General features: G+C 33.7%; 2 protein-coding genes across 2 annotated transcripts; both read left to right on the forward strand.

The window, feature by feature from the left end:
• Positions 1 to 949: 949 nt before the first annotated feature.
• LOC128204796 (asialoglycoprotein receptor 2-like) lies at positions 950 to 6,134 on the forward strand. The gene is made up of 6 exons (XM_052906204.1): positions 950 to 965; positions 2,174 to 2,274; positions 3,275 to 3,368; positions 4,292 to 4,378; positions 4,934 to 5,060; positions 6,039 to 6,134. The coding sequence occupies exons 1-6, from the start codon at positions 950 to 952 to the stop codon at positions 6,073 to 6,075; spliced, it is 462 nt and encodes a 153-aa protein (XP_052762164.1). The 3' UTR covers positions 6,076 to 6,134.
• Positions 6,135 to 7,342: 1,208 nt separating this feature from the next.
• Positions 7,343 to 14,289, forward strand: LOC128204797 (asialoglycoprotein receptor 1-like). Its single transcript, XM_052906205.1, has 6 exons — positions 7,343 to 7,364; positions 8,495 to 8,595; positions 8,872 to 8,965; positions 9,417 to 9,503; positions 10,243 to 10,369; positions 14,174 to 14,289. The coding sequence occupies exons 1-6, from the start codon at positions 7,343 to 7,345 to the stop codon at positions 14,208 to 14,210; spliced, it is 468 nt and encodes a 155-aa protein (XP_052762165.1). The 3' UTR covers positions 14,211 to 14,289.
• The last annotated feature ends 316 nt before the right edge of the window (positions 14,290 to 14,605 follow it).

Here is a 14,605-nt window from a genome sequence, read left to right on the forward strand (position 1 = left end):
TTGTCCGAAGAAAGCAGTACTTGCCAGAGCCCAAAAGGGCGAAGGTAAATACAGCTGACCGAGGATGAATAAGTCGGCTAAGATAAAACACCTAATTAAAAAGTATTGTATTAATTAACTTTTACGTATGGTACGACGTTTTGGTTTAAACGTTCAATTGCGTACCTTAAGTTTACATTGAAGCCGTAGTTATCCCCTATTCATTCATGGTGTCCGCTATTCTAAACTTGATTATGCTGATTTTGAGATGCATCCTTTTACTGACATAGCACATTCTTATGAATAAAGCACTGTGCAGTCTAAGGAAGCACGTCTTAACGTCCAAATTTCGTAAATCGTTTGTCAAAACGTTATTTATCACCTTCGTCCTCTCTTTTGCCGGTGTATAAAAAACATAACAGTCGTAAAAACCACCAATGGGTTAAATACAACTGTAATATCAAACCATCATATTTCTCATATAAGTCGAGTTTCGACAGCCAATGAAAATGGCCCATTTCTAAAATCCGATATTTGGCGAGTTTTATAGCCTATCAAAACGGAGAAAACTCATATTAGCCGAGTTTAGTTGATATTGACCGGGTTTGGCTTAAATTGTCTTCAATTGTCTGGTAATGGTATCGCGATTGTCCCCGTATCGCGTCACATACGTAACAGTTGATTAATAATTAACTATAAAAAACATATACAAAATATTTTCTTTATCACAGCTTTCATATTCAAACATACTTTTCAGTAACAGAAACGAAAAATATCAAACGTTATATTAGTGAATAAGAAGGGTAAAAAGAACATATGATAGATTATAATATATTGAACTTGATCGTAACGTGTAACAATCGGAATACTGATGGTCACGAAGGGAGATCCTGTGGGAGGCTTATCAAAAGCGATGAAATCTTCCACTGCTTGTTCCATATGACCCTAAGTTATTTATGTTATTTACACCATGACGGTTGGGAATAGTCGGTAAACTGTTAAGTATGTTGCCCTAAGTTTCGAAAACTCTCATTTTCTTATAACTGGCACTAACTGTAATGTTCTCAATTAAATGTGAAATTAATTCAAAATAAATTATGACAAATTAAATTTTTGTTTATAAAATCAAGTTTCCGCAAGAAATTGAGCTAAATAAAATGTCCTTATCTCTTAAAGATTAAAAGATAAACTGGGATCTAGAAGGGCATATTAAGACATGTATCAGGTCTTTTAACAACACAGCAAGGTACTGTTCTGGAAAGCAAACGCCTTAAGAAATGTGTTTTATTACCTATGGATCGATAACACTTTTAACGAAAATTCGGATTTACCATTACCATCAATAACTTCTAGAAAGTTATGCAGGCTGTATACGATCAGTTTGTTTTTGTTTGGAACATTAAACACAACACATGGTCAATTACATCTGGTACAGCATTTCCCGATGTGTTTATGCTACTCGTGTAATTCTGTGAAGGAAGCAGCACCTGGTCATAAATGACGTCCATTTTCAACTCATTGAAATAACAACGGAAGACTCGTTGAAGAATTTCCAATGATTCAAGTGATTACCCGCATTGACATAGAATGTCACCTTCTCAAGAGCCTTATGCCAAGCTATAGGATGCCTACCTTTTATTGAATGAAAGTAACAGGTTAAATGTATCTGATAACTACCGCAATCGATAGCGATTCTGCTTTTAAGCAAGAGCGCTGATCTTGGCCCGTATTCACAAAGTCTTGTTTTTTAACTATAAAGTAGATACAAAAAAAATATCGGACTTGAATTTAAGGCAAACAATGCTTATATACCTACATATAAACATAAGCCAGAAAAAGGTTAAAACAATAAAAACATATTAATACAATAAACGAAAGTCGAGTTTGTTTAAAATATTTGATAAAAAGAAAGAGTTCTATTGAAAGGTAAAAGAACATACCTCACTAAAATGCTATATGAATACGGCTTCTGCTTTCTTGATTGATAAGTTACTGGATAGAACAAACATGGACATCGTTTCACTGTTATACAAAAACAAAACGAAAAAAGGAAAATAACATTACAATGTAAATTACATATATCTTTATAAGTTTCCATACATACGATCATACATTTGCTTTAAATGTTTGGTAATATTGGAGTATGACCTCTCCCTTAGAGAAGTTCGTTTCAACAGACATGGATTGTTTTCAGGAAAGGGTTACTCGACATGTTTAGACGGCTGGGTAGCCTTCAATGGATCCTGTTATTTGTTTGCACACGTCAATATGCAGCTAACATTTACCGGGGCTGAGGTAAAACAAAATACGTTTAATTATTGTAGACAATTTAGGTGGAGGTGAGGTAGGCTGAGATGTTAACCTTTGACAACTATAATTTTCATTCGGGTATTTTGCAAAGCTAAGATATATATTCTTTGAAGAAGATTTTCGTTTTTTAAAGATATCATTTTGTTTAAAATTGTTTTACGTAATACACGAGAAAGTTTGTCTGCCAAGGTACTCCCAAGTATCCAATAAATGTATCGTGGATTATTCATACTATATTTAAAGAACACACAGACTGACCACTACTACCTTAATTTAACCCTGGTGACAAAAGAACACATATATTGATATTAATGTTATTAATCACAACACATCACTGTATACCACGCCTCCAATATAAATGATGCAACGCCATTGGTCCAGGAACTTTCACGCGGTGACCCCATGTTGGGTCACTCAATTTATATCGTACCAAAATGACGTTTACTATCCGATTCCGATGAATATTCCGATGCATAACATCAATGAAACATTTAAACATGTAAACAGGTTGTCGACGTGATATATACGCAGGAAACCATATTCGGCTTCGAGCTTCGCTCTCACCCGATATGGGTTCCTTTGCCCCATATCCCATGTCGGGTCACCAACTCACCCCGTAACTTATAATATGTATTGCCTTTTGTGCCTCATGTTCTGTCACCTTAAACTATTACTAACTTGGAAGTTGTTATGCGATTGAATGCAAATGCTTGGTGAACTAAATACTGTTAAATTTGTAAATCGTCCCATTTCATCAGCTAATAACATTCATGCTAGCAAACTTGTTGAACACTTTCAACGTATTGATTCTAAGATAAAATATGGCATTTGAAGAGATATGTGACTGCCCTTTCACAATCGTTTTTAGTTTTACAAATTTTAAAGCAAACCAAATACATAAATATATTATTAATAAACACATAGTTTTCGTGTTACCCGGAAATAGATCATTTTGTTCATTATTATTAACCTTTTTCTTTTTTAGCAATTTTGTCGCCAGCACAACAATGCACACCTTGTTCATGTCAACGATGCCCTTGAGAATGCGTTTATCAAAGACCATCTCAGAGACAAACAACGTAAACTTAAGTATTTCAAAAGATTAAACTTATTTATTTAACAATGATTGTCGAACAAGGTATTTCAATATTTATTTTATCACTCTCGTTGTCACAATGTGACACGAAAATGTTTTCTTGTGTAGTGCCGGACGACCCGGAGAAAACCCACGTGTCAAGCTTCGGGATCACAAACCAAAATCACATGCGCCCAGGCCGCGAATCGACCCGTTACGCCTATGCGATAAACGAGTGCGCTTATCACTAGATTAACTAGACAACCTAGATACAATGTATCTACAACAACACAGCCAGTGTCCCATCGATCTATGAACAATGTAACAAAATGAAAAATTAATGTTTAAAAGAGGCCGTCTCTGAGATATACAACTTAAAAACGAAATGCTAATTTTTAAATCAATAAAGGCCATCTCTAAGAACTATAGGGTACAATAAAGAGTATTTCAGTTTTCAATAATACGATATAAAAGATCTATAATGTAAACACGTTCATTCATTAATACTAAATGATAAAATAAGTAGTATGATATTAACCACTTTGTTCCTGTTTGTAACCAAAGTTGACTCTATTAGCGACTATATTGTCGAACCACTTACTATTTATAGTAATTGATTTTGCATTTAAGCGTTATTTATAGTCATGCATGGGCCGCGGCCACATTTGAATTGTATGTCACTTATATATTTAAAGCCCTGGTTGTAAGATTACTTGTTTGGGAATGTATTAAATGTTTATGTATGGATTTTTATGTCCCGAAATTAAACGGAGCTGATTGGGATTTATACCAACTGAGCTTTCCGGCCCAGATAACTCACATACGACCTGTAGAATTCAGTTTCGTACAATTCATGATATATCTTACAAATAGGCTTTCGGAGTACTGGTATTTATGAGAATCATTTAAAACTATTAACTCTTCTAGCACATGGCTGGTGGATTGGACTAACTGATGAAGACATTGAAGGTGTTTGGAAATGGTTTGATACAGACACGGTAGCCTCATTCACAGGTAGGTTTTTGGTGCATTGTGACCAAATATTTCGCCCCTTTGATGATGAATTTCGCAATAACACGCCCATTAAAAGAGATAATTTGGTAATGTTTAAAAACAAAATCATATTTTGTTAAATGCAATGGTTAAAGGAGATTTTTTTCAAATGGAAACTAGGTGGCATTTTGTAGGGTTACTTTTACCATTGCTGTCAAAAAAGCAAGAACATTATTCTATATGTTCCATAGTGTTACACATCACTAGTCTACCACTAGCTTAAAGTAACAACACTTTTTATGTACAGTTAGGTTATTCATTTTGTGGTACTTAGAAATACTATGATATTCGCTAATAACCTGTTTCAGTCTGTGTTATGATTGTTGGCAATCATTTACCTTTATCGCTGCCAATGAACGGAATCTGCAAATCTAAGCTTTTAGTTTAATATAGGCTCTCAAATGATGTCTCATCCAAATCGCATATGTACATTTTGTTTATCGCCTTCTGTTATTTATAATGGTTTGAACACTCTGAAAACTATATTTATATATATGTTGCTTTTTGCATTGTCAGATTGGCAACCTAATGATCACGCAACAGCTGACCAGGACTGCGTCGTTATGTACTACGGATATGACTTCAAATGGGCAGACACATGGTGCTCGCGTGTAAATTTGTATCCTCCAATATGTGAAACATCGTAAGTATTTGGTATGAGGATATACTTTTCCATCAATTTCCATTTTGTGGTTCAAAAAGACACTTTCGCATTTCAAAAGGTCAATATGTTTTTTTATTCGTGTGTAATGCGAACACACAGCCTCATGTAATACCTTATTGTAATGAATCTAGGGACAAATCTTTAATAGAATGTGTTACGCTTTAATATCATAAGTACCAAAATATGAAATAATGAAATGTGCCGGAGACCGGGTTTGAACCCGTGTCGCCAAAATTGCAGTCGAGCGCTGTATCCACTGAGCTACGAATAATTACTCTAAACGAGTGGTATATTTAAGCTATGATAAGCTATATCACGTGATAACATCGACTAGCCAATCACGCATAAGGAATTAATTATACTAGGTAGACATACCCAGTAAACTTTTTAAATGGAAAAATACGAAATAACTGCTAAACTTAAATAAATTGTAAACTATGGGTGTTTCAGTTATTAAGTTTAAATGCATTGTACACATAAATACCAAGTTTATGTCAGTTTTCGTCTTTTTTTCTTGCAAATTGGTCATCTGGTGCACAGTTGCGTTATAGTATTACTCTATTATTTTAATTCACAAGTCTAGCTAACTGAGATTGAAACGTGTCTACAGCAGGAATGGGGCAAGTTTTTGACGTCATAGATGTGAATTTGTAAAACAGCACTTTTTAACAGTGGTACTTATTGGAGGCCGAGAGGCAAAAGCATTGGATTTGTGTTTATACATATTTGTTCAGTTTTGTTCTCATTAAGCTATCAAAGGTCAGATAATATTGGTTTGAGCTTGTTACCTGATTACAAATGATATATACTATTCGTTGATCAACTCACCACATATTATATATACAGACAAATTGTGCTTATTGCCTCATCAAGATGTAAACATGATTATTTGGATAGGAGTTGTATGCTTATTACATAATATGATATTCAATTTCTTTGATCTTTGTGTTATTACAGTTCGCGTTCATGCGAGGAAGAGGTGATTGTCGGATGAATTATAACTAGAATACAAGCATACAGGGGAAACCACTGGAATAAAACGTTCTAAATAAATGTATCTGTTTATTCATTCCCTTAAACATCGCCGTTTTCGGCATGAATAAATGATGTAGTGTGAAGATGAGATCTTGGAACACGGTTTAACCGTCACACGTCTTTTCGAAGCCCTTATTCTAATAATTCACCTTAAGTTTATATTGAAGCTTATTTATCCATATTCATTCATGCTGTGTGCTTTTCTAGACTTGAATATGCTGATTCTCACATGCATCCTTTAGGTGACATTGCACATTCTTCTGAATAATGCACTGTGCAGGTCTAAGAAAGCGTGTCTTTTCGTCTTTACGTTGTAAATCGTTTGCTAAAAGTTCAAAAGGATAATTATCGTAAACTCCACCAACAGGTTAAATACAACTGTAATATCAAACCGTACAAAACGGTTGAAGTATTTAAAAGGCTAGTTATTCCAAATATGTTTAAACGAGGCATACAATTTTCAAAACAGCCGGAAACTCGGGAAACAAAATGGCTGCCTTTTAAAATAATTTCCAGCATATTTCTAATATTTATGCGAGTTTCGACAGCCTATGAAAATGGTCCATTTCTTTAATCCTGCATTTGGCGAGTTTTGTAGCCAATCAAAACGGCGGAAACTCATAGTCGCCGAGTTTGGGCGATATTGGGCCAGTTTAGCCATATATTGTCGTCAATTGTCCCTTTATCGCGTCAAATACGTATCAGTTGATTTATAAAAATTATTTATAAACTTGAGCTACTCGCAATACCGTTGCAGACGTGTGACGTCACATGAACAATTCAGAGATCATTAAAACACAAATTGCGGTGAACTACCCGAGCCTATCCAAGAGTTAACACAATTTGAACAAGTAAAGGGGAATAATAAGACACTTTTTGTCAACCGTAAGGTTAACAACAACCCGTTATGATATAAGTGATCAATCCAATTACAAAAGATCAAAAGCTCCAAAACCCGAACATTTTGAGATAAGGAAATAAACTTTCACAAAGCCCGGCCACTAAACATTTTTTTTTCTTATTATTATTATTAAAACAATGAATAGTGTATCGTTATTTATTTGAAAACGCGCATGCTGATCATACAGAAAACTTTTGCGTTGATCATTCCATGAATTGCTTTAAACGACGTATGTGGTCTTCACCCAAACATAACCTAATAGGTCTGGTTAGTAAAGCGCCTTCTAGAAATATATAAATAGCTACCTCATACACAATTAGGACCAATGGCTTTCATACTTCATACAGGTATATGATTTATATGACATGCGTTAGTTATCGATTAAAATCAATTAAACTAAAATTCAGTAATACTATACATTACATGTTATTGCATTACATTATATTTCATTAAATTGACAACGATCGCGTGTGAATCTTAAATGATGAAATGAGAAAATGAATAGTTTGATACATATACAACAGCGTAAGACAACTTAAGACAGACCAAATACAACTCACCGCATGTATCTTGTGCCTAATATCTTTACAATACAATCGAAATAATTTACTACAAAGCATTGTCTTTCATCTAGAGCAAAACGATAAGTAAACGTGTTTGCACCATGCACACAGTGATTGGCATATTAAATTGCACTAACTTGATGACATCGCTTGTTTTTATCTCAAACAGTACTAAATTTCAATACGACTCACCTAAACGATTGACTAAATATTAAAATTATGGCTTTTCTCTTACTTTGCATCGGATTAACTTTGTATTTTCTAAGTTTCCCTTCAGGGACTCATGGTAAGATAGATATATGTTCATAATAAGTAAAACCAGGGAAGAGGCATGCATACACCTTAAGAAATGTAATTCCTTTTGATAAATAGCACAGCCTGGCTTACAATTTAAGTTTTTGCTGTTCTGACATAGGACATTACTTTTGCTTAAATACTGCATTGTATCTTGAGCATGTTTTTGCCATCACAGACTAAGCTCATAGAAAAGGAAGCTTGACTATTTTCTTGGCAAAACGCTTGCTTTATGAACGATATGTTACTAAAGCTGCAGTTTGTATTAACTTTATCAGAAAGCCTTAAGGTTTCTTAAATTGATGTATAAACTTTGCAAAAACTGTAATACGAAGATGTACTTTTTTGCTGGAAGGCTGCGATATTGGCTGGAAAGCTGCTTTTTTGTTGAAAAGCTGGGGTTTGTTGCTATTTTTTCTTCCTTTATGCGGTAAGCGAAAAATAAACTTTGCATATTATGGTAAATGGGTAATATTTCTCAAAATGATTGCACAGACAAATTAATGACAAAAACATATAAGTAAAAACTAGTTCAAAACTTACAACAAATGCATACATACACATGTACAACAAAACTTTTTTATTAGAAAGATGTGTCTCAACGAACATAATTTCTTCAGGAAAGGGTTACTCGACATGTCTGGACGGCTGGATACCCTTTAATGGATCCTGCTATTTGTTTGCACACCACCATATGCAGCTTACTTTCACAGGGGCTGAGGTAAATATTTGTATAAGTGAATTTAATTTTCGATCAGCTCTCAAACACAGCTTTTTTTAAAATATGTAAAAATGATAAGTCTAGTACGCCTGCAAAGTATTGGTCCTAAAAAAGAACAAAATAACTTTTTGAAAACTATGATCTAATAGAAACACTGAAATCTGGAATTCAACAAAATAAACCTCGTAAAAAGGTTCTGTTTTAAGTAAAATAAATAAATTTAAAGGTAAACAAACACATTTCAGTATAATTGTATAACTCTGTTCTCTGTTTTAGCAATATTGTCGCCAGCACAACAATGCACATCTAGTTCATGTCAACAATGCCCTGGAGAATGCGTTTATCAAAGACCAGCTCAGAGAAAAACAAAGTAATAACGAGTATTTGATGTTTTAAAGACCAATGGCATGAAAACGAGTAGTTGAGGTTATAAAGACAAACTCAGAGACCTACATCGTAATAACGAGCAGATCATGGTCCATTTAGATCATATGCCGAGTTATGAATCTACGTCGTATCGTTAGGTCATATTGAATTCGAATCCAGACAACTTGCATTGAATGAGAAATAAAACGTAATGATATTGACTGCTTTTAGTTTTGCTAAATTCAAAGGCATTCATATAGTTAAGCTATTCGCGGCATTTGAGCCACGACGAAAACAAAATATATGATCACGCATTAGTTACACTCCAGTTATAATGTGATATATTTGTTGTTGTTTCGAGCCTTTTATTGACGTTATAATGATAATTAATTGTTTAGCAATCTAGTTGTTTTCAAACTAATGAACAAATTAGCAATGAGTATTTCTTCGTCTAGCAACGACCTGGTGGATTGGACTTACTGACGAAGATATCGAGGGAGTTTGGAAATGGTTTGATACAGACACGGTCGCCTCATTCACAGGTTTAACTGTGTTTTTTTTGCATTCAGGATAAAGATTTATTGTCATATGATTAGTGCTTGGAAAATCGATATTCCAATCCCCACAACCTAATGAAAACGGGTAACGCGCAATGACGTGCTAACTAATATAGAATGTTTTGTTTTGTACCTCTCATTATAAGATATGACATTTTCAAGCTGTACGAGCATTTAAAGAAAACAAGCTTAGTGAAATGCTATATCCTGGGGAATATTTGACACCAACCGTGATTATAAATACAAACTAGTTGACCTAGGTAGTGTTGTTCTAACAATTTGTATAAACGAACAGTCTCAATTAACTAGGTACGTTTTCTGTTTTTGTATATTGTACATCATGTATCTCTAGTAGACAAATAGCGTGAAAAACAACTCTTTATCTACAGTGTTGTCATTGCCCATCCTTCCAAATTTTGAAAATAGCCTGTGCTATGGTTTTTAACAACATTGCTGCTGATAAACGTGGACTGCTTTCTCCATACTTTCTGATGAAATACGATCCCAAATGAACACTCTTCATCGAATCAGTTTTTACATTATGATATTTTATTTTATAAAACATTGAATATGGCTTTGTTTTTTAACCGCATTTAACAATTGACTTTGACTATTGATATGTATTCGTTTTTACCGTGTTTAGATATAATAAAAGGTAGACCTTTGTGTATGGATTGGTTTTAGAACGGTGAAAATGCCATCTTAATGTACATTACATGAACAGATTGGCATCCCAATGAAGGCGCAACAAATGGCGAGGATTGTGCCATATTCTATTCTGTATACGACTTCAAGTGGGCAGACACATACTGCTCACATACGTACTTATATCCTCCATTATGTGAAACACCGTGAGTATTTAAATAAGAATGTATTTGATACTTTTTCTAATCTCATTAAATTTGCTTAACGTGGTTTAAGAATACACTAGGCAGTTCTTTGTGTTGTTTTAGACGATCACTGAACTGTTTTCAGACATTCTGAACAATTGTCTATAATTTACTTTCTTCCTAGTTGATAGGAAAATTATTTCAAAAAAAGTAAGTTATTGAAGCATGCGTAGAAGTGTATTTTTACATTGAAATAAAATTCAACATATCAATTAAACAATCTTTGTATGTGTTAACAGTCTTTCGTCACAGCATAAACCAAAGTTCATATTTAATGTTATGTTTGTGCACATAACTTCATCACTAAATATGCATAATACTTTGTCTGTCGTCAGTATCTCAACCATAAGATATGCACATAAGTCAGTTTTTTCTCATTACCTCATCACAAAGTGGCATAATTGTATGTCTGTTTTCATTACCTCATCACAAAGTATGCATAATGGTATGTCTGTTCTCATGACCTCATCACCTAGTATACATAATAGTATGTCTGTTTTCATTTACTCTTCACAAGAATGCACAACAGTACGTCTTTTCTAATTCTTTCATCACAAAGTATACAGAATATTATGTCTGTGCTCATTACCTCATCACAAAGTATGCATAATAGTCGGTCTATTCTCATTACCTCATTCCAGAGCACTCAAAATAATATGTCTGTTCGTATGATCTCATCACTAAGAAGTAAGTATGCATAATAGTATGTATGTTCTTATTACCTCATCAATAAGTATGCATTATGGTATGTAAGTCTCATTTACTCATCGCAATATTAGTATGTCTGTTCTCATTACCTCATCGAAAAGTATGCACAATAGAATGTATGTTCTCATTACCTCATCACTACGTATGCATAATAGTTTGTCTGTTTTCTATTACCTCATCACTAAGTTTGCATGATTATATGTCGGTCTCATTACCTAATCGCAAAATATGCATATAAGTATGTCTGTTCACATTACCTCATCACTTAATATGCACAGCAGTAGTATGTGTGTTGTCATAACCTCATCGCAAATTAGCATAAAAGTAAGTCTGTTCTCATTACCTCATCACTGAGTATGTATATTTGTTTATCTGTCCTTATTACCTTATCACTTAGTATGCATAATTGTATGTGTGTTGTCATAACCTCATCGCAAATTAGCATAAAAGTAAGTCTGTTCTCATTACCTCATCACTGAGTATGTATAATTGTTTATCTATTCTTATTACCTTATCACTTAGTATGCATAATTGTATGTCGGTCTCTTTACCTCATCACTAAGTATGTATAATTGTTTATCTGTTCTTATTACCTTATCACTTAGTATGCATAATTGCATGTCGGTCTCTTTACCTCATCACTAAGTATGTATAATTGTTTATCTGTTCTTATTACCTTATCACTTAGTATGCAATATTGCATGTCAGTCTCTTTACCTCATCGCAAAATATGCCTTTAAGTATGTTTGTTCTCATAACCTTATCACAAAGTACGCATAATAGTATGTCTGTTCTCATTACCTCATCACTAAGTATGCATAAATGTATGTCGGTCTCATAACCTCATCATTAATTATGCATAAACGTATGTCGGTCTCATTATCTCATCACAAATTATGCATAATAATATGTCAGTTCTTATTTCCTCATAACAAGTATGCATAATTGTATGTTTGTGCTCCTCATTATCTCATCACAAAGTATGCATAATAATATGTCAGGTTTTATTACCTCATCAAAATTATGCATAATAGTATGTTTGTGCTCCCCATTATCTCATCCCAAAGCATGCACAATAATATGTCAGGTCTTATTACCTCATCAAAATTATGCATAAAAGTATGTCTGTGCTCCCCATTATCTCATCACAAAGTATGCATAATAATATGTCAGGTTTTATTACCTCATCAAATTATGCATAATAGTATGTTTATGTTCCTCATTATCTCATCCCAAAGCATGCACAATAATATGTTAGGTCTTATTACCTCATCAAAATTATGCAAAATAGTATGTTTGTGCTCCCCATCATCTCATCCCAAAGCATGCACAATGATATGTCAGGTCTTATTACCTCATCAAAATTATGCATAAAAGTATGTCTGTGCTCCTCATTATCTCATCACAAAGTATGCATAATAATATGTCAGGTTTTATTACCTCATCAAAATTATGCATAATAGTATGCTTATGTTCCTCATTATCTCATCCCAAAGCATGCACAATAATATGTCAGGTCTTATTACCTCATCAAAGTATGCATAAAAGTATGTTTGTGCTCCTCATTATCTCATCCCAAAGCATGCACAATAATATGTTAGGTCTTATTACCTCATCAAAGTTTTGCATAATAGTATGTTTGTGCTCCCCATTATCTAATCACAAAGTACGCAAAATAATATGTTAGGTCTTATTACCTCATCAAAATTATGCATAATAGTATGTCTGTGCTCCTCATTATCTTATCACAAAGTATGCATAATAATATGTTAGGTCTTATTACCTCATCAAAGTTATGCATAGCGTAATAATATGTCAGGTCTTTTTACCTCATCACAAAGTATGTATAATTGTATATTTGGCATCACAGGCTCGCAAAGCTAGCCTCTCTATCAGACAATACCAAAAACCATTTGGATATTTTACCCATTCCGATATTTTTAAATTGTTTGATAGCATTGTCACCCCAATACTCACCTTGGGATCTGAAATATTGGGCTATGAACACAGTGAAATAATTGAACGATCACATGTAGAGTTTTGCAGATACTTTTTGGGTGTTAATTCTAGTATAAATAATAGCATGGTATTGGGTGAATGCGGACGTCTTCCACTTTGCACTATATATTATTATAAATGTATCAAATATTGGTGTACATTGCTGCAAATGCCAAACCATAGATTTCCAGTAAACTGTTATTTAATGTTGAAATCCATAGACGACATTGGCAGACGAACATGGGCAACTTGTATTAAAGATTTGCTGTTTAGGTTTGGGTTTGGGTATGTTTGGGTCGGGGACATGACCATGTTTTTATATTCATTCAAACAGCGCGTTACAGACTGTATAGCGCAAAGTTGGCATTACGATATCGATAGCTCTTCGCGAAGTATTAATTCATTGATATACCATTTAAGATAAGACGATCACTAGCGCGATTTAGATACTCTATCCATACTAAATATAGAATTAGGCAGACATTATAATGTTCAGCGTAATGATCGCATCTGTTTTAATTGTCTCACACGTCTGAACGTACAGATCATTAAAAATGAGTATCATGCCTTTTTTGAGTGTCCTCAATACGGGGAAATAAGAACAAATTACTTTTTAATTGGTTCAATGGTCAGACATGTCAGTCAACATTTATTAACTTAATAAGTACCCAAGATGCATACACTTTAAAGCAAGTAGCATACTATGTTTCAGAAATAATGATTGCTATTGAAAACCGATAAATAATCGAGATAGCAAGGGGGCACTGTTTCAATTATATACTATATACAATATTATGTTGTATTCTGGGCCGGAGGCCTTTATTTACAATAAAGTATAGTTGAATTATCTCATCACAAAGTATGTATAATAATATGTTAGGTTTTATTACCTCATCCAAAAATATGCATTATGATATGTCAGTTCTCATTACCTCATCAAAATTATGCATAATAGTATATTTGTGCTCCTCATTATCTCATCACACAATATGCATGATAGTATGTCAGCTCTCATTTCCTCATAAAGAATGATATACAATATCAACTTTGATCTTACAGGTCCTATTTGAACCATGAAGAAGTGATTGTTGGATGAAGTATAACGACTATGAAGTTATGAAAATTGAATAAAACCAAACAATGGAAACTACTGGAATGAAGCTATTCAATGGATGGAAATAATCGTTTATGTATTAATTCATTGCTTTAATCTTTGTCTATAAAGCAGAACATAATGACCCATATAGAATAATGACTGGGATTTGTTTTCTGTGTAGCTCTGGTCATTCATCTAGTATATATAATAAATGGCTCTCGAAATTTAAAAAAAGTCTTCCTCTCCCTCTCGCCCCCGGTATAGAATTTCGTTCCCCATCCCGATCTGAATATAAATGTATTTTTGTTGTTGTTGTTGTTGGTGGTGGTGGTGGTATTAAATGAAGTAGAAGTGAATCTAATACTATTTTTTCTACTTCCACCGCAGCAATCACC

This window comes from Mya arenaria, chromosome 10 (genome assembly GCF_026914265.1).
Source record: "Mya arenaria isolate MELC-2E11 chromosome 10, ASM2691426v1".
In the NCBI taxonomy this organism is placed as follows: Eukaryota; Metazoa; Mollusca; class Bivalvia; order Myida; family Myidae; genus Mya; species Mya arenaria.